Source organism: Chionomys nivalis, chromosome 11, assembly GCF_950005125.1.
Source record: "Chionomys nivalis chromosome 11, mChiNiv1.1, whole genome shotgun sequence".
NCBI lineage: Eukaryota > Metazoa > Chordata > Mammalia > Rodentia > Cricetidae > Chionomys > Chionomys nivalis.
In genome coordinates, this window is record NC_080096.1 from 5,138,561 (window position 1) to 5,165,000 (window position 26,440).

Consider the following 26,440-nt stretch of genomic DNA (forward strand, 5'->3'; position numbering starts at 1 on the left):
AATGTGGGCTAGCCTGGGACCTTAATGCTCTCGGAAGACACAGCTCCATCTCACAGTTGAGGTCCTTGGCTGCATGCTCACCAGCCACTGTATAGGTCTGAGGTTCTCATCGGGACAGGATGGCCTCTGAGAGCCCTGGATAAAGCCAGCGGCCTTCGGCAGTTGTCCCAATGGGAGTGGAATGGCGCATGGTGGATGGAGGCCAGGGCAGGTGCTGGCCCCCCGCAAGTGCTCAGCATGGTCTCCTATGCCGTCACCTGGTTCCAGCCTAGAGTGCCAGTGCCACACAGGCAGTGTGGGGGTGATCTACACCTGCTGTGTCCTCATGTTGCCAGTGTCTGCTCTCCCCACAGAACCCCGACATCGTCCTGGTGCACTACCTGAATGTGCCGGCCATCGAGGACTGTGGCAAGCCCTGTGGGCCCATCCTCTGCTCCATCAACACCGACAAGAAGGAGTGGGCAAAGTGGACAAAGGAGGAGCTCATCGGGCAGCTGAAGCCCATGTGTGAGTACCTCCCTGGACCCCGGTCAGCATTGCCCAGGGGCGCCTTGGGGACCCAGCACAGAGCCTTATTTTGTTCAGACATATAGTGACACTTTGAATTTAGCTTTCATGACATTCCCTCCGATGCCTGCAGTCACTTGATCCTCATAAGGATTGGTTCCGCATTGCAATCAAGGCATAAACCCTCAGACTCAGGCCAAGGAGATGGCTTAATCTGTGGAGCGATGCCATACAAAGAGTAAGAACCTGAGCTCAGATCCCAGGCCTTCACAGAAAAAGCCAAGAGTGGCAGAGGTGGTGAGATTGATCAGAGGTGAAGTCAAGAGGTTCCCCGGAAGCTCTCCAGCCAGCTAACCTAGCCTACCTGGTGAAGTTCCAGGCCAATGAGAAATTTTGTTAAACAAAGAGATGGGAAAAATCCGAGGACCACCATCCCAGGTTGTCCTGTGACCTCTGTGCACACGCACCCGCTCTGACACGCTCATGCCTCCGTCTCATGACAGATGGCGAGGACTCAGAGCACAGAGTAAAGCGGGAGAGAGCAGGAGTTGTCTGCCACACACGGGATCAGGTGGGAGACAGAGAACAGATAGCTGCGAGAGCTGGCCGGCCCCGGCTCCCACCTTTGGCTGCCCGTGCTGGCTCTGCATGGGGCAGCAGGCTGTCGCCCTGGCTGCCACGGTGCCCAGCCTGGTGGCAAATGACTTTCAGTAATTGAGTTGATCTCATTTCATCAGCAAAACTGAGGTTTCAGCAGCATCTGTCAGGTGTGAGTCACTGAGACAGACAGACGGCCAAGGGTCCAGGAAGCTGAGGACCCTTGTTTCCGCAGGTTCCCCCACCTCTCCTGCCCCTCCCAGCTGGGCTCAGCCGGACTGAGTACCACAAGGCTGCCCAGCACTAGGCAGGACCCCACAACCCAGTTACCACTCAGCAAAAGTGGGTCAGTGGGTCACTCGGGAGCAGAAGCATTCTGAGCTAGCCAGAGGGAGCTGAAGTTGTTGGGCCTAACAAGGAAGTCACTGAAATATCTTTACCTGTGGGCTGCAAGCAAGCTGAAGCTGGGGGTGCTGCCTTGACCCACCTTCCCTGAAAGTCCGAGACCCCAGATATCATCGGCCTCAGACCTGGAGAGGGTCACTAGGGACAAACTGTTATGTATTGGAGGAAGACCCAAAGAGTCCACCGTGGGGCTGGGCCTCAGGACAGCGCATCCCCTGGGCTGATGTCCTGAGTGCAGCCAAACTGTCTCTGGTACCACAGGTGCCCAGGGGCCTTCAGGATTCAGGATGCATCCTTGGCTGCAACTCTAGCTGTGTCTGCGCTGGCCTGAAGCAACTGGCGTAACCCTCCTGTCAATGGCAGGCAGTGCCTCCACCTGAGGCCCCTACCTCAGACCTCTGTACCCCTCCTGAGGCCTTGGGGCCATCATGCCTTTCTCTCCTCTATCTCGCCTCTCCCTACTTCATCTGTCCATTCTACTTCAGGTTCCTGTACTCAGCCTCTATCCAGCCCCTACCCATAGGCTCAGCCCGTGTGCCCTAAGGCCCCCCGGTCTCTCCTCAAAAACCCCCAGACAGAAATAAAGCCGCCACCATTATCCAGAGGGGCCACACAACTTCTCCTTAATTCTGCAGAGCAAGGGAGCATGGGAATCCCGGTATACAGTTGGTACTCAGAAGTGCTTTGGGGTGTAAGCAGAAAGCGACCGTCCTGGTTTTAGCCCAGTGTCTGCAGGACACTGGACAACAGGCCACAGCCTCCAGCATCCAGGCTCTAGGAGGTGAGGCTGCTGAAATGTCCTCTCTTGTCTCAGGCCCTGCTTCCAGGTGGGCTCCTACTTCTAACTCAGGGCCAGAAGGCCTCAAGGAGTGTCAACAAACACACAGGGTCCAACACAACCCCACACGGGGCCCTTGGGCCTCTTCATCCCTTCTCCTAGGCAGTCTTGGATTAGTTGGGGCAGGGACTCTGCCCAATACATACTGGCCAGACAGTAGAAGGAGTCAGAGACGGGACTCAGGAGATAACCATTGTCCTGGTTCTGTGGCCTCCTTGACACTGGGATTTGGTTCTGGCTGCCTGTCACTCACAAATGCCAATGAGCAGAACCTAGAGTTAACACTTTGTCTTATTCAGAGGAGAGCCTGCAGTCGGGGAAAACGGTGGATTAGCTTCCCAAAACTCTATCTTCTGTCTCATTTCTAGGCAGCAGAGATTCTATAAGGTCAGGGAGACAGAGACTGTCAATCACTCTGGGACTCAGCCCTCTGGTCATGTGGTCAGCCATGCTTTTGAGGCCTGTGGTGTCTGTGCCCCTCTCCTGCCTTCTTCCCACCACTTCCTTATCACTTCCAGGGTAAAGACCCTAGGGGGGGATCCTTGGCCTGAAAAGGTGGCAAGAGTCCAAGTGCTTCTGCCCCGGCCACACCCTCAGTGTTCTGTCTAAGGGCTCCTTGCTCTGAAACCTAGCTAGCCGGAGCACATTGCTTCCTCCCCTCAGGAACTGTCATCGTTGTCCTCTGGGTCACTGGAAAGAGAGCCATTGGCAAATGAGGCCTATCTGCAGATGACGGCTTCGGCCAGGCCACCCGGAGCAAACGACTGGGTCCTGGCACAAGTGTCAGCACACCTGGGACATGCTGCCAGGGAAAGCCATGTCTGCCAAGCAGACCCTTATGCTCAGGGTCTCTGCCTGGGGCTTCGTCGCTGAATGCACACAGATAGCTTCTACCTGAAGCCATCAGTGCCATGCTCCCTGACACCTTGCACAAGGGTGCCACTTCCAGGCCATGCAGGAGGCTCAGGGTCATAAACTCCAGGAGGCAAAAAGAGGACTTGATTTGGCTACAAAGGTTTAACTGGAGGAGATGCCGAAGGCTTGCTCAGTGCCCATGGTCGACGAAGGAAGTTATATAAAACCACGAGACAGAGAGCGGGAGGTCACAGCACTCAGCGAACTGTGCACACCCGTCCTGGGCTCTGCTGTGCAGGCCCTGCCTGGGAACTGATACTTGGAAACACAGCCCCCATAAGCGCCTAGCTGCTGATCAGACTTGGACAGCACACAGGTGCCAGGCAGCAGTGTTTGGGGAAAGCACTGTGTGCTGAGAGCCAAGAAGCCATCAGATGGGTTCCAGAGTCAGGCATGCCATGAATGCTGGAGCCAAAGGCATTAGCTTCATAAATCACATTCCTTCAAAGACTTCCCTGTCTGGTTGATGTTTCCCAGTCTCTCTCTCTCTCTGCCCATCAGAGTTGTCAACAGCTTAATCAGAACATGTCACTGATGGGTGGCGGAAGGCCTCTGTCCACACGTGGTCTCTGTCTCACCTGTCTCAAAGGAGGAGAGGGGCTCCTTGTGCCATTTGATTCTTTGAACTAAAGGGCTTTCCCTTTACCTGCAGTCTGAGAAGTCCACACCTAAAGAGTAAACACAGATGGAAATGAGGAAAATTGGGTCCCAACAGGCTTCTGTAGAGCCTCCTGGCTCTTGTAGCCCCTCCTTGCCAAATAACAGTGGCTTAAGTAAAAAGGAAATAGATTTCTCTTTCACTTTTACAAATTTGGCAGGCCAAGGTTGACATGGTGGTCCCCAGTATCTGAAGTTAGCCACTGCGGCTCCTTCTAGCTGGTTGCTCTACCATTTTTAGGTGGTGCCCACTTTTACAGGTTAAAGGTGGCTGTTCCAGCCCTGGCTATTACATTTGCATTCCGATCAATGAAAGGAGGAGAAACGGACAGCAACCCTCTTCCCTTTATGGGTAGAGCCTCAAAGTAATACACATCATCCCTACTCCTGTGTTCTTGGGCAAAAGCTTGTGCTCTGGTCAGCCGTGGTTGGAGAGGCGTCTGGGGCAGTATAGCGTTCGGCTAGGCACATTTGGAGTAATGACTCTCTCATGTAAAGCGGGCATGGGGACCCTGTGAGCTTCAGCTTTGCTGGCTTACAGTATGTGGAGCTACTCATCCCAGGCCAAAGTCTGGGGATGGCTGTCTGGGGTCCTGTCTGGGGTGGGAGAGAATGGACCCCATCTGCATACAGTCTGTCACATCCTGGAAGTGCTGGGGGGTGGGCGTCTACTCCCTCACAGCTGTTCTGGAGTGAAGGGCTGGACCACAGGCAAGGCTCTGGCTCTTGGTCCTTCCAGCTTGCTGGGAAATTTGTTCAGTGGCCCAAAGCCACCACCAGCATGGCCCAGATCTCACACTCTCAGCTTCTGTGACCCAATGGGGAGCCAGATAAAACTGGTTCCCATAGGGAACCCATGCCTTCCTGCCCTGTCCCACTTCCCGGCTGCCCATCCGGAAAGAGCATGCCAGCCTCTCCCCAGCTAGCAGTCTGTGGAACTGTAGCAGCCAGAGTGACGGGCAAGGGCTTTGCACTGCTCCCAGCCCCTCCCTAAGTAGCAACTGTGCATAACTGCCCTTATCTCGGGGTTCCTTTTGGGGAACCCTGGATGGCCAGATGGCCTTGCAGAGAAGCAAGGGCCTGAGCTTTCTGCAGGCCTCCACCACCCTAGCGAGCATTAGACGGTTCCAGCCTTCGGCCAGCCCAGCTTTGTCCGCCCCACTGTCTTCTGGGAACCCCATCATGTCACTCTGGGCCCATAGATGACCATGGCAGGTATCTTTGGCTACAAAAGGAAGGCCAAGTAGGAAAGTTGCCTAGAAAAACAGTCTAGCCTAGGACAGCAGCCACCTCACACCCCCACTGCTCCTGCATGTCCCATAATGCCATGCATACCTGCACACATAGGAACCCACATGCAAACAGCACCCTCGTCTCCTTGAATACACATAAACCGGGACAAACGCCCAAGCTCAGTAAGGGGAAGGCTTGGTTTCCGGACCCCGTGACCTCTGAAACTTTTCTCCAAAGACACTCTTACCTCGTGGCCTAGGAGTCAAGGCCCAGGATACTCTGGTACACCAGCAATAGGACATGCACGGTGGCCGTGATGGCAAGGGGAAGCCGTGTAAAAGGATTTGCATCAGAAGCTGGAAGAAGGAATGTAAGCATGGGAGGTGTGGCTCTGTAAGGAGCCAGCTTCCCCTTTCCCAGACTTGGCCAAAACACCCGAGCTTTCTGAGCAGCCCTGTTTTCTTTCCTGGGAAGGGATGACATTGGGCCCTGCCTCCATGGGTCTCTGTGGCCCTGAAATGACATCACAAATGTCAAGTGATTAGTGTACTGACAGCAGTTAAGAGGAAAACCAGTCCAAAGGCCAGAGCAGCACCCTCTGGAGGCCAAGTCATTAGCTCGCAATCCCTGTGTGCACAGCAAGGGCACCCAAAGGCCACCCAGACATCTATCTTCCTCCAGCTAGGTTGGGACCACTGAGCTCCGTGCTGCACTCGGCTTTGGGAAGAGGCCAGACAGGAGGAGGCCCAGGCATCCCTCAGGAAGCCCCCGTCAAACCTACCCAGAAGGCATCACAGGAGTGTGTCGAGGATGCCCATGTTCTAGGGGCCCCAAGCCACCAGCCTAGGGGCTAGTGTGGGATCTGGGGCAGGTGGAAGACCCAGGCAGTCTGTGCGGAGCAGCAAAAGGGAAGCAGAGATGAGGCAGCGCCAGATGCAGAGCTGACGGAATGGTGTCAGGGTTGAGCATGAAGTGATGGAGACCATGCTGTTTGTGGTCAGAGGTCCGGCTGACGTGCAAGTGTGTGTGGGGGGGGTGCTCAATGTCCAGGAGGCCATGTTTCACACGAGACAATAGAAGCCATGTGAGCACAGGGGTGGAGGCCATGTTGAACTTGAAGGGGTGGGTATTGCATTGAATGGGAGCGGAGGCCATGTTAGGTGTAGACATGGAAACCATGTTGAGTGTGGAGGCATGGAGATCACGCTGAGACCAGGAGTCTGGGGTCATGTTGAGCCTGACAGGGAGAGAAGCCATAATGTGTATGTGGTAGAGGCCCTGGTGAGTGTTGGGTGAGGATCGCCATATGCAGAGGGTGATGGCGGTAGGGGGGAGAGTGTGAGGGTGCCCTCACTGCTCCCAGAAGTCCTCGGGGCCTCGATGCTTTGGTCTTTACCAGGAGCCACATCTCAGCTCTTCACTGTACACTCAGCAAGGGCCTTTTCCAGCTCCAGGGCAGCCAACACAGGCTAGGGTGTCCCCAGGCAGGGACCCCACGCTGTGAGGCCACAGCTTCAGAGGCAAAGAAGAAACAAAGCAGTATTTAGGGGCACCTTCCCTTCCCAGGAACTCCTCACCCAGCTCCTCTGCCACTCAATCCCCCAGTTCTCAGGGCTCTTCCCACCTGTTCCACGGAGCTCGCTGGGGCCAACACCTGAGCCTCAGGATATGTGTTCAAAGTATCTTGTTTTCTCGTGATTTTTCAAACAAAGACATATTCGGTAACGGGGGAGGCTGCGTTTATTTGTTTTGCTTTTTTGCTTAGATTGTAATCCTGGTGATTATAGAGTATCAAGAAGTAAAATCAACAAAGGTGCCCCTTTCCTGGGCTTTCAGAACCAGTTCCTGGTCAGTTAGCGCCACCTGGTGACCAGTAGCAGCAGAGCACCTCCAGGATGTGCCCAGCCTTTCCTGCCGGAATTGTCTGAGCAGAGCCTGGGGGATGCAGGATGGCTGGCCTTGCACGTGGCAAAGCAACTGACCACTGGCTGCAGGCGGGTCACAAGAAGAGAGGAGCAGAGAGTCAGGGATCAGCCTCGGGTGGACTGTTTCCAGGGAAGATTTAGATCCCAGTGTCCTTGCGATGGAGAAAGATCTCCAGGATAGTAGTGAGGGACGTGTAAGTCAGGTTAAGTACCCAGGCTGCTGTGTCTAGGAACCAGAGCAGCTAGTCACAGCACGGTGAGCCCTGAGCAGGGAGTGACCAGGGGCAGGAGCAGCGAGTCACTGAAGCGGGTCTCAGAAAGCAGGCTCTGGGGCCCAGTCCAGCTTTGTTCTGATTTCAAGGATATAAGCCAGCCGCAGGATGTGTGGGTGGTTTACATCCTAGGAATACAAGGAAGACCATCTTTGTCCCCAGGGCCGAGAATTGCAGCTTTGTCCTTAGGGGACTACAGGACCCGAGGGACCTGGAGAGGATCCCCTGAGCACTGTCATGTCACTGGGTTAGGAGCCACTGTCCCTTGACCGTGTCCCAGAGCCCTGCTCTGGCAAACCCTACATACTTCCAGAAACGCCTTGCCCTACCACTGCGGCCATCTTCCAGCCTTGCATATTGGATCTTGGTTTTTTGATTTTGTTTGTTTTGTTTTGTTTTTTGCAATCGTTCTTTCTGTCCCCTCAGACTCTACTCTGTTGAGCTGATATGTCCCCCAGGAGAGAAATGCTTCTGGTTTCCTGCCTGTCCCTAGATGTTTGTCCTTCAGGGATCCCTGGGCACCTGTACCCCTAGGCAGTTCCAAAAATCTCCCTGGCTTTTTCCTCCCGATTCACTAGCTCGACCAATTTTGTGGAGTGTTCTCAACCCTGCCCTGGGTCTGACGGTCAAGGATCTGTTTCTGACTTGGAGATCAACTCACTAGAAGAGATGGTCTAGTGAAAGGTGGGGTTCTTAAGCTCCCCAAATTTTAAATCTCTTTTAAGAATCAAGATCTTTGGAGCACATAATTGGGAGTTAAGAGGGGGCTTCCTGCTAGGCAACGGTGGTGAATGCTTTTAATCCCAGCACTCAGGAGGCAGAAGCATCTCTGAGAGTTCAAAGCCAGCCTGGTCTACAGAGTGAGTTCCAGGACAGACAGGGCTACACAGAGAAATCCTGTCTTGAGGGGAAAAAAATAAAGAAGAAAGAAAGAAAGAAAGAAAGAAAGAAAGAAAGAAAGAAAGAAAGAAAGAAAGAAAGAAAGAAGAGGAGGCTTCTCCTAAAGGAAAACTGTCATCTAGACAACTGGAAGGGGTCTCCTGTCCCTGATTTGAATTGGCCCAGAAGAACTGGACACCCAGCTGTCTGCATCTGCATCTTTCCCTGCTGGCTCTTCCCTGGAGAAGTGGAGGGACTAGCAACTCCGGGTCGGAAGTAACGGTACCAACAGAGACTCTTCTCCCTCCAAACTGAGTAGAAGCTGCATGAGGCATATGGACTCAGCCAAGGCCACTCTTCAGCATCCTGGGTCCTTATGGTTTTCCTAGAGGTGAAATGCGGGGACCAAGGCCATACCGCTCCCATGTGGTCTACATTTCCTGACCTAGGAGTCCCAACCCCTCACTACCATCTGATGCAATATGACCAGGGTAAGTTCTCTACTCCGCAGCTGACATCAAACTCCAGCCTCTGACTTTCTCCTAGGGAGGCCTGACATGGCATGAAGGGGGGGGGGGGCTAACACTCCACATCTCAACAGCGAGAACTAGCCATCAAGCTCAGCTGAGACGCTGCAGCCAGAGGATCCTTGCACACAGCAAGCATGCATGCCGCCCCAACCCTCTCAGCCTCAGCGGTGTTCCTCAAAATGAGATCTGTGGAAACTTTGTCCTCGGCACCAATAGAATGAGAGCAGGGTGGCGAGAGGGAGAATTGAGTCGCACGTGGGTGTCTGGATATGAGAAGTTGAATCTAATGAAAACTTCATCTAGTTGAACCAAGAAATCAGAAGCAGGGCCTTTATTCCTGTCAACAAGGATACAGTGAGAATTAAACCTACGCACGGCTGCCATTTCCCATTGACCTTGTTGCTATGGTGACAGCCTTCGAGCATCAACAACTCAAAGAATTCCAGACGGGCTCACATTCACTGGAGAATAGGCAGGGCAATGGGCTCCCTCTCCAGCTGGCTCTGTCATATGGCGAGGAAGGAGGGTGACCCCACGCCCAGGCTTACCTGGGAGTATCCCGGTTTACATCCAAGTAAATGGCTACCTTTCTGTGTCCAAGGTGACCTGGTTTGGATAACAAGTTAAACAAGTGGTCACCCTTGCCATGGGTCTCTCGTGTGGCAGGTGCTGGGTATAGATGAACTCAGACAGAAGAAGAGGAAGGGAGGGTCCCAACGACCCCTGAGACAAAGACACCAGGACAATGACCCTGTCACTTGTCACCTATTTGCCACAGTGCCAAGAATCTCTCCCTGGGGAAAAAGGGGGATCAACATGGATTCTCTCCAGTGCATGCGTGCCATCACTGTGGAGATGGAAGCTAACAGACCTGTCCTGTCCACCTTCCAGAAACAGAGGGACCACCAGGGATGAAGGGCCTGTCCTTCCTTCCCCATCCTGTCCCTTCCCAGGGTCCCCGTAGAGTAAATTATCACAGCAGAAGTCATTGTTCCTCTACCCCTGCGTGCTCAAAGTCCTCTGAGGAGTGGGGTGGAGTCAGGGGAAGGAAGCATCATGACAGCTGTTTATGGATGAGAGAACTGAGGTAGAAAAACGCTTCCAGGGAACACAAGGAAAGAGCTGCAGCCACACACGGCTGCTGGAGGGGCAGCTGCAAGCCACCTGCCTCCCTTGGGCTCTGAGTCCCAGCACCATCGTCCCTTGCGGCCGTCAGCAAGTGTGGGTCACCACAGTAGCCCATGAGGACAGAACAAAGATCTGCGGGCCTGGGACACCATCACCTCACTTTGGTGGCAGGAATCCCCAGTGAGGAGGCGAGTCTAAGGGCTACTTGTATCATGGAGGCCTTAGCTTCATTTCCAGATCCCTGGGAAAGCAAGTTCGTCCTCCCTACAGAGCTGTATGCTTCCCTATGCTGGCACCTGGCCTGCCATGGTGGAGGCCAAGCTACACCTCCTAGTACCTGGGCTAGGTCTGGATCTGCAGCCCTGATGGGGACCTCCTTGTCCCCTACCTCTGCTTACTGGTGCTCCCAAGAAGGTGTCCTCTGATCCCCTATTTCCTCTTGGTTCCCCTGCTCTCCCACCAGCTCCTCCCCATCCCTCAGCTTCTCCCTACTCCTCAGCTCCTCCATGCTGCCCTCCTCTCTCTCTGCACCTGAATTTGGCCTTCCGGCCTCCAGAACTGTAAAGACCGTATCTCTGCCCACTGTAACCCCTAGTCCGTGGTGTGCTGGGATAGCAGCTGATACAGGCTACAGGCGTCACTGCAGCCAAGCACCACTGACTACGGTGTGTACGCATGGTGGAGACTTGCCATTTCCAGTTCTGTAGTCTGGAAAGCCGAGATCAAGGTGACTTGGAGGTTGGCTTCTGGCGAGGCTTCTTTCTGTGTCTGTGTCTCTGGGTTCTGTCTTGCTGTGACCTCACATGACTTCCCCGTGAGTACAGGCACGTCTGGTCTGTCTGCCTATGGCATGAGGTCCTATGACCTCATCAATTAATGACTTTCTTAAAGATCTATGGTGAGGTCCCTCGTGTAGCTTTGGGGAAGCACCATTCAGTTCATCACAGGGGAAACTGTGGTTAGGCAGGCAGAGTGGTCCATGTGTTCCACTTCCTCTGGAGACTAATAGATGGAGCTGCCTGCCATACCCAGGATGCCCTAGGCTGGCAGTTGCCCATGTCAAGATGAAGTCTCCCTGTCTCAATCGCTCTCCTCATGGCAGCTGACTGCCTCTTGGGAAGAAGGTCTCCAGGCACAGCCAGCTGCTAGCATTGGTTTCATTTATTCATGATGGCAGAAGCTGCCGTACCTCCAGTCTGATTAGGGAGAGCATCTTGCTAGGCAGGTCAGCAATGGTGTGAGGTAATTGGTTTATCTGACAGCCATCCCCCAGCTGCAGCTTTACCACAGGTCTTCACACAGCCTCTAGGCAGGCAACCCAGGGACCCCCCCCCCCAGGGGACTCAGCAGGAAGCCACAAGATGGAGTCCTTTATGGTCCCAGCATCTGCTTCCTGTAGGTCACTGTGGTCTTCTCTGCTGTTCTTATCCTGGGAAGGCTTGGGTTAGGGCCAGTTTACCCGCCCTGTGCCTGCTTTACCCCCTCTCTTGGATATCCCCTGTCCCTGCCTTCCCGGGGACTCAGGTTCCCCTTTACCCCTTGACCAGCTCAGGGACCACCACTCAGTCTCCGCGTAGGGGAACCAAAGAGAGGGTCTGAGATTCTTTCGAGCTGGGGCATCCTCTGAGCCGGGAAGAAGAGTAGTGACCAGGAGCGGGTAAATGTGGCCCAGAGCCAGCAAGGCTGTTTTCCTGGCTCTCTGTGCCCCATGTGACCTTGCATTTGATCCAGGGCACTTCCTGAGTTTCCTTTTGTTGCTGTCATAGGATAGATGTGGAGCTTGGGCAGGGGTGGTGAGTAGCAAGTGCCCTGTACGTTTATGAACCTTCCTTTCAAAACACATTTTTTTCCTCCGCAATAGAAATCTCCTTTCCCACTGATTCGGTCCATGTCGGGAAGCTGAGCATGCCGTGTTAAAAGCTGACTTGATGGTGTTTGATATTCAGTACTAACAGCTCCCCTCCCTGAAGGAGGGGGCTTCTCTCCCCCTCCCCCAGATGGAGGGGGAAGACAATCTGCACACTGGATAGACCGAGACTCTCAGTAATTTGTGTTAAGCATCCAGAAATTCACGGCTTGCAATCTGTCTCCCTTCGCTGGGTTTTCATTCTGTAACTTTCACAACCTCAGGAAGAAAGCAAGAGGGAGCAGGGCTGAGGTCTGCAGAGGATGAGGTCTGCATGGTTGGACGAGGAGCAGGAGTGTGGGGAACTGGTCAGACTCTCAGCCCCGTGGAGCCTTAATGAGCCCCCACTCAGCCCAAAGCACCATCTCGAACTGGCTTGTGGCTAGAAGCCAACAGTGGAGTTTCCCTGAGAACACTCATCTCTCTAGAAAGCCAAATTCAAGGCAGGGAGGAGAGGTCACCAAGGAACATGTGGCGCCTGCTCAAGGTTCCCATAGTGGATGCTCTAATACAAGGCCCTCCTACCTGACCTTGAACTCCTTGCTAGGTTAGGATCAGGACAGAGTTCTGTGTTCTATCGTGGTGGCATTTAAGGACACACGCACACACTCACACACATAGTCACACACTCACATACAGTCACACACAGACACACACATACATACATATACATACATACACACAGACATACACACACTCACACACATATACAGACATACACACACTCATACATCACACAGACACACACGTACACACATGTATACATAGACATACGCAGAGACACACACACACACACATTGTGAGAGCGTTAAAACATTCCTGAAACACTTCAGCCCCACAGAGTCAAGTTCTCGTACACAGGAGGAGACACGCAGCTGGTAGAAGCTGTGGCACATTCTGGAGGGGCAGGAGAGCCTCCATGGTGCCCTCCAGCTCCTGGTCCAGCCTGTGTGCTGGGAAAACAGACAGGATAGGAGACGCCGTGGCTGTGGTGAGGCAGGCAAACCCCGGCCTGGGACGTACTTTCCGGCTCCTAGAGGTGTCCTGGGAACACAACGTTCAGAAAGAAGAAACTCAAATGGGTGTAATTAACCTGAATCTGTGGTGATTCCAGTTTCCACTGGAATACACACACACACAGGCAGCCCGTCCCCACCTGCAGAAGGATGGACCACAAACCCCACTGTCTGACTGCACAGGACTACCACAGGCAGGGACATCTCCAAGGCTAGGCAGATGGGCAGAGTAGCAGAAAATGCCACCTAGGCTCATCCTCTCTGGCCCACCAGAAGCTGGAATTTACAGGGGGCTTCAGAAGATATTGGAGACAAGTCCTCGAAGACCCCCAGAGTAAAGGACAAGGAAGGTAACCATCACCGGCCACGTGGGCAAGAGGAGCCCAAAGGAAGACAGCCTAGAAGGATGCCCATCAGAACCCAACCCCAGACCCAGCTTCGACTCAGCTTCTTCCATTTAAAAGCCCACCATTGATGCAATGAGGAAGAGCGACCTGGGCCGATGACCACCTGTGGGGTCAGCACCGGGTCTGGCAGGCTGAGCTGTCTGTGGATTCCCCACCAAGAAGCTCCTTTCCCAACCTCAGACGTCTGTGGGCCACAGCCACACCCAAAAGCACCGCTGTCACCTCCTGCTTCATTCATGTCACCATGCCACTGTCCTCACCCTTCACAGCTATGACAATGATACTCTTTGCTCGGGTTTCACAACTACATACAGATGGACCTTCTCCCTGACTCGCTGGCAAGGCACACCCCGGTCTTTTCCCATTTTTACTTTATAGACAAGGAAGCAGGCTCAGAGAGGCCAACTAAAGCGCCTTGAGTTCACACAAGAGCCAACCCTCGCCTCAAACCCAGGTGTGAGCCTGGCCCCAGCTCCTCCCTGTCCTGTGGATTAGGCACCCCCGATGGCTGCATTCTGGAGCCCTAATGGGTGTCCCTGTGTTTGATACCCACCTCTCTGCCTTTTTCTCCTGCACACTCACCTCCTTCCTGGAACCCCAATGCTGGGGGTTCACTGTCGGAGATACCAGAATGTTGGGTAGAGCCATGCCCCCCCCCACTCAGGGCTCAACTCACTCTTGGTGGGGTCTGCTTTCTCCACATACTCAATAGGGCAAGTAGGTTTGTCTTAGGGAGTCTGTCCAGCCTCATCCTGCCAGGCAGGTGGACCTCTTTCTGGGCTATTCACCCCAACTCCAGGGACAGCAGACACCCAGGAGTGAGCCAAACCCCCAGAGCATCTGTAGACATAATGGACCATCAGTGAGAACAGGGACTGAGTCCCCTACACGCGGGATCATGGACCTATCAGTCCTGTTCCCGCTCTTGTGATTCCCTTTGGAATAGAGAAGTGTGGGGTGGGTAGAAAGCTGAAGTCTTCCTATAGGGGAGAGCCCCCGGCCACATGCTCAGTGAACCCTCCTGCTTCTGCCCTGAGTCTGCACACAGTCTTATAGTCCGCAGACATGTTGGAGCCTCCCAAACTTCAGGTCTTCCTCCCGTCCTTGTTTTCTACCTCCTCTCGGAAATCCCTAAAGAGCCTTCCCAGTGCCTCTGACTTCGGACAGACAGAAGTGAAACTGTAGACAAATTACTACTCCAGTTCACCCAGTTCAGCAAAAGGAGAAAAGTAAGGAGGAACTCGGAGCTCTTAAAAGAGCAGAGACTCTGCTGGCTAACTTGGCCTCCCAAACCCATCCTAGCAGCCGCCTTCCAGCATGCTGAGCTTTCAGAGAGCCTGATACCATCTCCAGGATAGCCCCATTGCCAGCAGCCCCTGACACTCTCTCTCTCTCTCTCTCTCTCTCTCTCTCTCTCTCTCTCTCTCTCTCCCTCCCTCCCTCCCTCCCTCCCTCCCTCCCTCCCTCCCTCCCTCCCTCCAGTCCATGGCATCAAGTGGACTTGCAGCAATGGGAACAGCAGCTCGGGCTTCTCAGTGGAGCAGCTGGTGCAGCAGATCCTTGACAGCCACCAGACCAAGCCCCAACCTCGGACCCACAACTGCCTCTGCACCGGCAGCCTGGGTGAGCTGGGGCCCCTGGGGGGCACGTGGTACTGGGTACTGAGTGACCGAGTGGTGGGTTCTGCTGTCCTGTCCAGTGAGGAGTGGGGTAAGCAGGGGGTGGCACTGGGCACTGTCGGAGATGGGGGGGGTGGCACTGCCGTCCAATCCAGCGAGGGAAGGAATGAGTGGAGATCTCTGGGGACAGATGGTACTGTGCCTCCCTGTGAAGAGACAACTGAATTGGGGAATGTAGAAAATGGGCTCTCCTATCATAGCCAGAAAGGGAAGAGACAAGGAACCAGTTGGTATCACAGCAGCTAAGAGGGGCACCCAGTAGGCCCTTTACCCTGGTTCTCCCCCCCACCCCGAATCAGCATCATAACCTGCTTTGGAAAAGAGAGAGCAATTTCCAGTGAGGCGTGGGGACAAGGAGCAACACACAGCTGCATCGGGAGAGTAGAGATGTTTGGGGTCCAGGGCCTCCATACACTCCAGGCAGGTGCCTGTGGGGTCGTGTTCTTAGGAAGCCCCAACAGGAGGCTCAGGTCACCAGTTCTGAGGTTGGTCAACATCTGCCCTAAGGCAATGGGACCTCTCAAGCTAAACCTATCTGTCTCTCCCGGGAAGGGAAGATTTCCTACTCTCCCCTCCCCCCCAATGCCTCTGCTTTTCTGACCACAGCATTTGCTTGGTGAGGTTTGCCTCTCCCCTCCCCTGGTCGCCTTCATTAGACGCTTCCATCACTCAGCTGAGTCCTTGCTCTGTGAAGGCTTCATACATTTAGGAGCCTAGATAGCGAGCCTGAAAACAGAATCAGAAAGAATTCGCCCTTTTCTCAAAAGCCAGATGACCCTCGTCTAATGGAAAGGAAGGAAGGAACCCCTGAAGATGTGAAAGTCCCAACGAGTTGAGGACAGGTCCTGGCTTAACTGAACAGTGGAGAGGGTCACCTCAAATACCTCCATGTTGGGCTGGCTCAGTAGGTGAAAGTGCTATAAACTAGCCCGATAGCCTGAGTTTGTAACTTACTTAGTGGATAGAGGGACCCAACTCCTGTTAGCTGTCCCCTGACTTCCACACCTGCACTGGCTCCTGCATCTCTCCCCGTTCACGAATGCCACAACTTAATGTAATAAACATATTTAAATACGTTCTTGCCCCAGAGCAGAGTCTAGAATGCTTTTTGATTCTAGGCTCTGAGACCTGGCCTGGAGAAGGGCATATTCTTTACCACCGTGGGCCAATCTCCGGTTTCTGGTCCCCAGAACAAGGGTCCTGAAGGTCACAGGTTTCTTGAAGCATTACACAGTCAGAATCGGGTGTAAGAAGACAGAGCCACGGTCCCTGGAATGAGTCTTCCAGCTCAGAAAGAGTCCTTCCAGATGAGCAGTGTCTGTCTGGTGGGGTGAAGAGGACTTTTCTGGAAAGCAACACTCTAGGTCCTACATACCACATCCTGCTAATTTTGAAAAAGAGCAACAGGTTCAAAACATTTGATCATTGCGGGATGGTCACATAGGACGTGGCAGAACTCCAGGTGTGAGAGGAGATCCCAAGTGTCCAAGGATGGTGGACTGTCCTGCCTGGGGTCTGGATGGGGACTTTGCAAAGGGTTCTGACTGCTTGGGAGAAGAATCAGTCAAAGTCCCAGCTCTGACTTTATGCGTGCGTGTGTGTGTGTGTGTGTGTGTGTGTGTGCATATGTGTGTGTGTGTGTGTGTTCTGCTCCCATCTCCACAGGAGCGGGCAGCAGCGTGCATCATAAGTGTAACAGTGCCAAACACCGCATCATCTCACCGAAGGTGGAGCCGCGGGCTGGGGGCTACGGGGGCCACTCGGAGGTGCAGCATAACGATGTGTCGGAGGGCAAGCATGAACCCAGCCATGGCAGGAGCACAAGCCGGGAAAAGAGGAACGGCAAGGTGGCCAAGCCAGCACTGCTACACCAAAACAGCACGGAGGTCTCCTCCACCAATCAGGTGGAGGTCCCTGACACCACCCAGAGCTCCCCGGTGTCCATCAGCAGCGGGCTCAACAGCGACCCAGACATGGTAGACAGCCCAGTTGTCACAGGTGTGTCCAGCATGGCAGTGGCCTCTGTGATGGGGGGACTGTCTCAAAGTGCCACAGTGTTCATGTCCGAGGTCACTAATGAGGCCGTGTACACCATGTCCCCCACCGCTGGCCCCAACCACCACCTCCTCTCGCCTGATGCCTCTCAGGGCCTTGTACTGGCTGTAAGTTCTGACGGCCATAAGTTTGCCTTCCCCACCACGGGCAGCTCAGATAGCCTGTCCATGCTGCCCACCAATGTGTCCGAAGAGCTGGTCCTCTCCACCACCCTTGATGGTGGCCGGAAGATTCCAGAAACCACCATGAACTTTGACCCCGACTGTTTCCTCAATAATCCAAAGCAGGGCCAGACATACGGGGGTGGGGGCCTAAAAGCCGAGATGGTTAGCACCAATATCCGGCACTCGCCGCCTTCGGAGAGGGGCTTTGGCTTCACCAGCGTCCTCACCAAGGAGATCAAGACAGAAGACACCTCCTTCGAGCAGCAGATGGCCAAAGAGGCGGCGTACTCCTCCTCGGCAGCAGCTGCGGCGGCATCCAGTTCCCTCACCCTGACCGCGGGATCCAGCCTCCTGCCGTCAGGCGGTGGCCTGAGTCCCAGCACCACCCTTGAGCAGATGGACTTCAGTGCCATAGACTCCAACAAGGACTACACGTCCAGCTTCAGCCAGACGGGCCACAGCCCCCACATCCACCAGACCCCCTCCCCCAGCTTCTTCCTGCAGGATGCCAGCAAACCCTTACCCCTTGAGCAGAATGCCCACAGCAGCCTGAGCGACTCCGGGACCACCTTTGTGATGCCCACGGTGAAAACGGAGGCCTCATCCCAAACCAGCTCTTGCAGTGGCCATGTGGAAACGCGGATAGAGTCTACTTCCTCCCTGCACCTCATGCAATTCCAGGCCAACTTCCAGGCCATGACCGCAGAAGGGGAGGTTACCATGGAGACCTCCCAGGCAGCTGAAGGGGGTGAGGTCCTCCTCAAGTCTGGGGAGCTGCAGGCCTGTGGCTCAGAGCACTACCTGCAACCAGAGACCAATGGGGTGATCCGCAGTGCAGGTGGTGTCCCCATTCTCCCAAGCAATGTGGTGCAGGGACTCTACCCGGTGGCCCAGCCCAGCCTGGGCAACACCTCTAACATGGAGCTCAGCCTGGACCACTTTGACATCTCCTTCAGCAATCAGTTCTCAGACCTGATCAATGACTTCATCTCTGTGGAGGGGGGCAGTGGTACAATCTACGGGCACCAGCTGGTGTCGGGGGACAGTGCTGCACTCTCACAGTCAGAAGATGGGGCGCGTGCACCCTTCACCCAGGCGGAGATGTGCATTCCCTGCTGCAGCCCCCAACAGGGCAGCCTGCAGCTGAGCAGCGCCGAGGGCGGGGCCGGCGCCATGGCCTACATGCATGTCGCCGAGGTGGTCTCCGCTGCCTCTGCCCAGGGCACCCTGGGTATGCTGCAGCAGAGTGGACGGGTGTTCATGGTGACTGACTACTCCCCAGAGTGGTCTTACCCAGAGGTAAGCTTCAGGTGCTACCACACGCCGCCCTACACCCATCTCACCTGTGCCGCGGTGCATCCTGGGAAGCTTGTTTGCATGCGGCCATTTGGATGGAGCTCTGCCCCGAAACACAAAGCTGTTCCCTCCCGCGATGGCACTCAGACATTACTGTAGCAAGGAGTTTTCCAGTCAGGGCTATCCCAGGAGGCAAGCTGCCCTTCCCAGCTCTGGCCGGAGCAGCCTGCTGTGTTCCGGCTACAATCTTGGCTTTCCTTTCCCTTTTCTTTCTTCCCCTTCTCCTATCCTCCTGCTTTGTCCCCTGCCCTCCCTTCCACTCTCTCTCCACCCTCCCTTCTTTGGGGGATGGAGGGTGTCTTGGAACTACTTTTAAAAGCATCCAGAAATCAACATCAGAGTCTTGGGGTTATTGCTCCCTGTAGCTCAAGCTCGGCTTCACTAAAGCAAGTGGGGGAACTTCCCACCAAAAGTGATAGGGAGGGTGCAAAGTTGGGACGCTCAGCCATCTACAAAATCAACATGGTATGTGCCCCAAGATCCAGCCTGTGCTCCCCTCACCGATGGCTGATTCCCAGGGCTCTCACTCTAGAGACTACCGCCCCAACAAGGACTGTAGGAAGACCAGGTCGTGCCTCGGGGACAGTAGAATAGGATGGGCTAGGAAGGGAGCAGTGTGGCTCCAGATCCCCTCGATACCTTGCTTGCATGTGGCAGAGCTTGAAGATCTCGCCGGGTGTGCCAGCACAGCCTCTGGGTCAGACACTTTACCCCAGGGTGGCTGCCCATAACTCCCTTCCCCCCGCCCCCCGCCACATCATCTAGGTGACGGGCAGGGACTAGGTTCATACTTCCTCTCCCCCAGTAAAGCCAGACTAATGCCCAGGCCAGAGTAGCCCAACCTCTGGACCCGCAGCCTGGGTGGCAGGCTGATGTCGAGACAGAGCAGCTGCTGCCCATACGGTCTCGTGAGCATCCACAGGATGCTGGAGGGAGTGGTGAGACCACCGTGGTAGGTGAATGGCCAGGAGCATGGGGCTGGAACTGGAGTATCTGGTGGGGAGCTTGGTTCTGCCCTTATACTCCAGCGACCTTGGAGAAGTTGCCACCTTCCCTATCTCTAAAATAGCAACCATGGAGGGCCCCGAGAGATGGCTCAGTGATTAAGAGCACCGTCTGCTCTTCCAGAGGACCCAGGTTCAATTCCCAACACCCACATAGAAGCTGACAGCTGTCTGTAACGCTAGTTCCAGAAGATCTGAACACTTTCTTCTGGCCCAGGCATACATGTGGTACACAAATACCATTCAAGTAAACCACCCATACACATAAAAAATTAAATTAAAAAACTGTAAAGCAGTAATGGGTCATGGAGTCTCTGAAGACTGGCAGCATTACGTCCCTAGGCAAAGTCACCCTGACCTCTTCCACTCTGCCACAGTCCAACCCCTCAGTAGGCACCTAGAAGGGCCCTACTGGGCTACCTTTTGGCGTGGCTTGGCTGTCACCCTGCTTCCTCAGGCCTGCATCATGGTCCTCCTGCTGTTCTTATCCAGAGACCCTCTGGGAGGCTTGGGGAAATGGTTTAAAGGGAACAGGAAGGAGAGGTGTATTCTGGGAAGAGGTCAAATCTGCCTTCTGGCCGGACTCTGAAGTCTGACCCTCTGGGCCTCAGTTCCCTTGTCAAGCAACACCTAAGAGAGGGAGTGGACTTGACCACTGTGTCTTAGGACTTGGGAGGAGCAGCCCTCATACAAGCCTATAGGCGTGCGGCACGCTGCAGCCCACGCTGTAGATCACCCATCAGGCGGGATCGCCTTGTTCCCCGGCCCGCGAGCGTGCGACCAGGCCAGCGCTCTAACTTCTGAATGAGGTCTTCAGCAAGTCTGGCTTCCTCAGTTCTTCAGTAACCTATGCAGCCTTCAACCGTATCCCGGAGACCGTAATTCAGCAGCTGTCCACCAGAGGGCAGGCCAGGATGGCAAATGCAATAGCAGTCACGGATATCCAACCCCGGTTTTCCAGAAACCATGATAATTCCCGGCACCCTGAAATGGAAGCAAAGCAGAATCAATTTGATCAGAGAAAAGAGTCATTTTTGTGCCCAGCAGGACCTCATGGTGACGCCTCCAAGATGACTTCCTCCTTGCCAGGCTCTCCTGCCCAGGTCACTCTCCCCAGGCCGATAGCAGGGTCACCTAGTTCTGTAAGAAGGCATCACTTCTCTCCTGATACCAAGTCCCCTCTCAAACCCGCTATAGGCATGATTCCGGGTATCATGCCTTCTTTCCATGCCAGCTGATAAGGTGACTTCATCAGGAGCCAGGTTTGAAGGGGACTCTGGCAAGCTCAGGGAGAACTCTAACAAGCCCTGTACCTGAGACCTCACTTTAAGTCACAAAGATGGGGTCAGGCTATGTGGTCACTTGGCCTACCACCCACATCAGCTCTACGCTGCAATGGTTCCCAGGCATGCCGTGCCTAGCCTGGGCTACTGGCTCTTTTCTGGGTGCTTCCCTCCTATGTCTGCTCCCATGTCTTCTCCACGCTACCCACTGGGTCACCTCTCAGCTGGTCCCCAATACACACACACATCCACACACACACCACAAGAAAGTGAACATATGGTTTATACATACGATGTACACCACACCCAGAATAAAAGGCACATGCTATACCACACTACACACATAACACACAGCACATACACTACACCACACCACATACATAGAACACATGCGCACACACCAATGCTCTCTGTGCCTCAGCATCTGCCCAGGGTACATTGGAATTCAAGGCCCTTTGTCTCAGGGCTCACAGGACAAAGACCTCAGAGAGCACCCCCACTGCTCCCCAAGCCTCCCCCTGCATCATCTCCCGCCACTAGCTCTTTCTGCACCGGGCAGAAGAAGCTGCAATTAGAACTGTCAGGCACCCAGGCATCACAAGTGATTCAGTGCAGCCAGGCGAGTGGTTGCCATGGGAACTGTCCCTGGAACTGATGGATGCTGAGGCGTCCTGCGGCAGTTGCCATGGAGAAGGTCTTGATGTTCTCCAGTCCTCTCGGCAGTTCTTTGTTCCCCCACGGCAACCCAGCATCACGCCAGCAGCCGTGGATTGCAGTTATCCCATTCGCCCCCCTCTCACATGGTAACTGTCTGTGGCCTTTTGAAGCCAGGGTTCTCCCACTTCCCAGGGTTCACGGGAGGACCAGGCTCAGTGCATGACATCACACCCAGGCAGCCACTTCCAACTCCTACACCAACACAATGACAGAGCCCTGAACTGACTCAGTAGAGCTGTTGGGAAAAGAAAGGCATCTATAACCTCAGCCACCAGAGGTCACACGGTTACCCAAGGCAAGAGCAGACTGCAAGCTGAGGAGAGGGGTCAACCGCTGAGAGCGCTGGCTCCTCTGCAGGGGCTGGGTGTGGTTCTCGGTTCCTGAGTGGAGGTTGGTAACCGAGTGTGGCTGTAGTTCCAGGGGTCCGATGCTGCCTTCTGACCTCTGAGGGCACCGGATACACATATACATACATGTGGGCAAAAATATACTTGTGAATAATCCGAGATGGGGTGGGCATATTCTGGTTGTGGAACTCTGTCTGGCGCTCTCTCCACTGCCTCCAAATCTGGTGGCACTACAGTAAAGTGACCGTGAAGCTAGACATCCCCACCCAGAGGAGGGCTTGTTTGCCAGCACAGGAGGGTGCCTTCCCGCCACGGGCAATTCTGCTGGCTCTGGGCCACACGTTGCCCAGAGTACCATCATGGCAAGCACCAGCTGCTATTTTTGTGCCCAAGGCCAGTCCTGCCATGCCTAAGCCTGCGTTCCAGGGAACATTGTGTGAGGTAGGGGGTCTTGATAGCAAAGACGGGTATAGAATTAGGAGCTCCCTCCAGGGTAGGGACAGGCAAAAGTCGAGAAGAGCAGGAGGGAATGAGGGAATGAACAGAAGATAGAATCTGGCTGGCCCCGGGGCAGCAGCGGAGGACTAGAGAGCCTGGCTTGGAGCGATGGGGAAGACAGGGCTCACTGCGGCGGCGGCTCCTAACCTGGCCTTAGCCTCGCTTCAGCTCCTGGAGCGCCTCTCAGCCTTCTCTAGCCAGGCCACCAGGTGGCGCTCTCCACCCTGGCCAGCACAGCTCTCCGCCCCCCTCCAGGGAAAGGTGTTTACTTGTTTTGGGGGTGGGGTGGATGAGCCTCTGGGGTGGGTCTATCCAAGGTTAGCCAAGAGAGCCAGAGGCCAGCGCCCCTGCCCTCTGCATCCCCGGGCGGAGCATCCCTCCACCCCGAATGACCAGCCTCTCTTCTTGGCTAAGCCGTAAGTAGGGGACCTCTAAGCCTCCTCCACCTGGGACTCAGGAGAAAGAGAGAGAGGAGGTGCCATTAATCACTAACGGGAACAATGGCCCTGAAAGGGATTTCCTGGGAGCAGCCTCATGAGGCTGCTTGTTCTGGGGCATTTCTGCTGGCCAGCGCAGGTTGGGGAGGGCCCAGACTTTCTGATACTGTCTCACCCTTGGCACCTTGGGTCTGTGAAGACGGTTTTCCATCCACTGGAGCTGAGGAAGGTCAGCTAAGGCCCTAGCCAGGCTTCCAGGCTGCTGCCTGCCTGTGTGGTGCAGGAGTGGCAGCAAGGGGCCATTCTTCATGTGTACTTAGCTCGAGGCACCCCGGGTGACACAGCAGGCAGGGAACTGGAGGTTCCGCCTGGATCCCAGGCCTCAGCTCAGTTCCGAGGGCTATATCAGAATTCTGAATGCTTCTTTCCTTTCTTCTCCCCCTCCACCCCGTGTTCTTCACCCCCACCCACCTCCTACCACACCCTGAGGGTCCTGGGTTTCTCTTCAGTTTCTTACAGGAACATCTGTCCCTTGGGGGGGGGGCTGTTTTCAAATCTGAGTCCCCTCCACCTCTTCCTCCATGCATGGCCGAAAGTCTCCTATGTCCCCTCTGCTTCCTTCCTGGGGAACCTGCTGGCTGGTTCTCGGGTGCACCAATGAGCTAACGTGGCCTTGTTCCAACTCATGTCATGGAACCCTGAGGTACCCAGGACAGCGTCAGGGTGCTGGGTGCCAACTGGGGAAGTCCGCTGGGGGTCAGGACCGCTGTAGGCCTCTCTTCTAGAAGGAATCTCTCCCAAGTCAGGGCTTATGGGAAGACTGGGCTATGAGCTGGGAATCTGCATGTCTAGCCAGCTGCCCTCGCCCCTCCCTCTCCATCCGAGCCTGCAGCTGCTGGGGCCTCCCATGTACTGTATTCCCTGAACCACTGCTCCATGTCTGTTCTCTCTCTGCAGGGAGGAGTGAAGGTCCTCATCACAGGCCCATGGCAGGAAGCCAGCAATAATTACAGTTGCCTGTTTGACCAGATCTCCGTGCCCGCATCCCTGATTCAGCCTGGGGTGCTGCGTTGCTACTGCCCAGGTAAGGAGGCTGTACCAGCAAGGGGGAGGGGACAGAATGAGACAGTGGACTCTGAGTCAGCCTTGGGATGACCTTGAACAAGTTGTGTCGAAGAAGTGTGCCCACACGGTCTATTCTATCATCAGTTGGGGTTCACGGAGCCTGTATCAACTGGGAATACCAGGCATGCTCCATGGGGATTGTGGAGAAAACATGGCAAAGGAACTATTTAAAGACTCAATTAGTCAGCTGACATAGCCAAGATGGCCCCGGCTGGGGCTGAGCCAAAGTGACAGACAAGACCTGGTCCACAGTAGGACTGACCTCGCTCCTGAGCCAACCCAGGCCCACCTGCCGCACAGGGAGCTCGGGACCCTGTGCTCACAATACTGCTTCGTCTGGGGCACAGGGCAGAGGGGCTCCCATGTGTCGGGGCTGTGGGGAGCCATGTGGGGAGGGGTGTCACACTAAAAGCAAAGAACACACGTTCCTTTGAGAGACTTGCCCAGGGAAAACAGTAAACACACATAATAGGTTTTTGGTTCCAAGGCCTCAGAGACTCATGGGAAGTCAGCCAGAGCCCTGTGCCCTCTGTGTCTGTCCTCCCCCCCATCCCCAGGCTTCTGCGTCATCGACTTCATGAAGTCTTCAGCCACTCTGTTTATATCTGAGAAGTTTCTGAGTGACCTCAGATATCCAGGCATGTAAACTTGGTAAACAAGTCAGAAACTGATAACAAACCATAAAGAAATGTATCCTAAGACAATTATTTGGTATTCATATAATTTTATCATCTATTAAAGATGAAATCAAATTTGCATCCTAACAAAATATATGGGTATGTTTATTTTTTCACAAAATATTAAATCTTGGCTGTTTGGCCAGGTGGCGATGGTACACACCTTTAATCCCAGTACACAGGCAGATCTCTGTGAGTTCAAAGCCAGCCTGATCTACGTAGCTAGTTCCAGGATAGCCAGGGCTACACAGGAAAACCCTGTCTCAGAAAACAAAAAAAAAAAAACTTGACTATTTGATACTAAAGAGCATAGAATATCTTCAATATTTTCCAGCTGATCAATACCTTGATTTTATAATCATCGGTGCTGAGAATGCCAATTTGCATAAATGTGTGGTTCAAAATGTGAGAAATTTGTTTAAGGTCACTTTAGAAATTGTTGGAAGTGTCATCCTAAGCCCAGGTCAAAATTCGTTTAATGATTTTTTTTTAATGAAACTAATCAGCAACTCAGAAAGCAATCTCTGAAAGCAAACATTCTAATACAATACAATCTAAAGGGACTAATTTGATACTTACGAGGAATGACAGGAAATATTTAGTCTGTTTTCAGTAATTAAGTCGTGTTTCCATAAGAGCAGAGAACTTGGTATGTGCAGCAAAGACACCGCAGTTCCTCAAAGACAAGTCCCGGATCAGAGCTAAAGTATCTCAGGCAGTGTCTGCGGGTGGATACGCCATGACAGCCATGCAGAGCAAACCACCGTGTTGTGTGTTCAGAACCACGGCTGCAGCAAAGTCACTTGACCCAACATGAACAGGCACTGCCAGGAGCAGCTAGGAGGCACTGTGCATTTGTGTTGAATTTTTGGTTATTGAATGTTTAGAAACCTCTTACGGTTACCACACTGCTTCTCACTCTGTCGGTCCATTTGGCAACACCCTATGGCATCATGACCCGCAGTTTAGGGAGCTCTGATCTACCTAGATTGGTATCTCTGTCTAACTAACTCATCCTTGACCTCTGACCATATCGACTCCCCCATTAGCCAATGGGCCCCAGGAAGGCAGGATGCTGTGTCTTTCTTCGTCACTGTTGTGTCCCCAAGGGTAGTAAAGTACCTCGGGGTGCTGGGGGGTCTGTGAAGGGGTCTCCTGGAGTTTGAAGCACTTTGGAAAACATGAGCTTTCTGTTTGCTTGGATGAGACTGGGGAAAACTTTGTATCAACCTCCCACATCACCAGCTAGGTGGCCGCTGGTCCACCTAGCCTGGCCAAGGGACAGGAGAGGCAGAACAAGGAGGATGGGGTGGGAAGAGGCAGAGGGACATCCTCCGTTGTCTGAAGCCAGAGAGCTTGTATAGGAAGAGTACTTCTAGCAGAGGGCCAGGATGGGGAAGAAAAGTAGGGACTCCCGGGCAGAAGCAGGCTGGCCAGGGTTGTGCGGGCCAGCAGGGATCCCCTACAATCTGCTGTGGTCTCCTCACTGCTTGCCTGACTTGCCCACCCTGTCCCTTACATGGCACTGTGGAGCTTACAAACCACCCATTCCCCCCTCCCTTGCCCTCCTCTTCCTGCCCCTTTTTCCTCCCCCTTCTCATCTTCCTCCTTGCCCCTTCTTCCTTCTTCTCCCTTCGTCCCCACGTTGCCTTCCTCTGCAACCCACCAGATCAGAATGCCCTGCTTCAGGGGAATTGGCATCAAATGTCCAGCCCAGCCTAGCACCTCCTTCACTCTTCATGCCTCAGGCAGCCAGGACTGGTGCCTATAGCAGCCTCTCACTGCCAACCCAGCTCCCCTCAGTGCTAAGACTGTCTCCAGAGGGCCTACCCAGCCCCAGGTCCTCCCAGCAGTACTGCTGAAATTGGACGGCAGCCATCCAG

The 26,440-nt window shown here is 54.2% G+C and overlaps 1 protein-coding gene across 10 annotated transcripts in view; it reads left to right on the top strand.

Moving 5' to 3' along the window:
- Positions 1-26,440, top strand: part of Camta1 (calmodulin binding transcription activator 1) — an 820,478-nt gene that overhangs the window by 720,034 nt on the left and 74,004 nt on the right. For all 10 annotated transcript variants that reach the window (XM_057784922.1, XM_057784923.1, XM_057784925.1 and 7 more), the window contains 4 exons: positions 354-507; positions 14,698-14,838; positions 16,560-18,412; positions 23,713-23,839. In XM_057784922.1, coding sequence (XP_057640905.1) covers positions 354-507; positions 14,698-14,838; positions 16,560-18,412; positions 23,713-23,839 — 2,275 coding nt within the window. The remainder of the gene's footprint in view (positions 1-353; positions 508-14,697; positions 14,839-16,559; positions 18,413-23,712; positions 23,840-26,440) is intronic.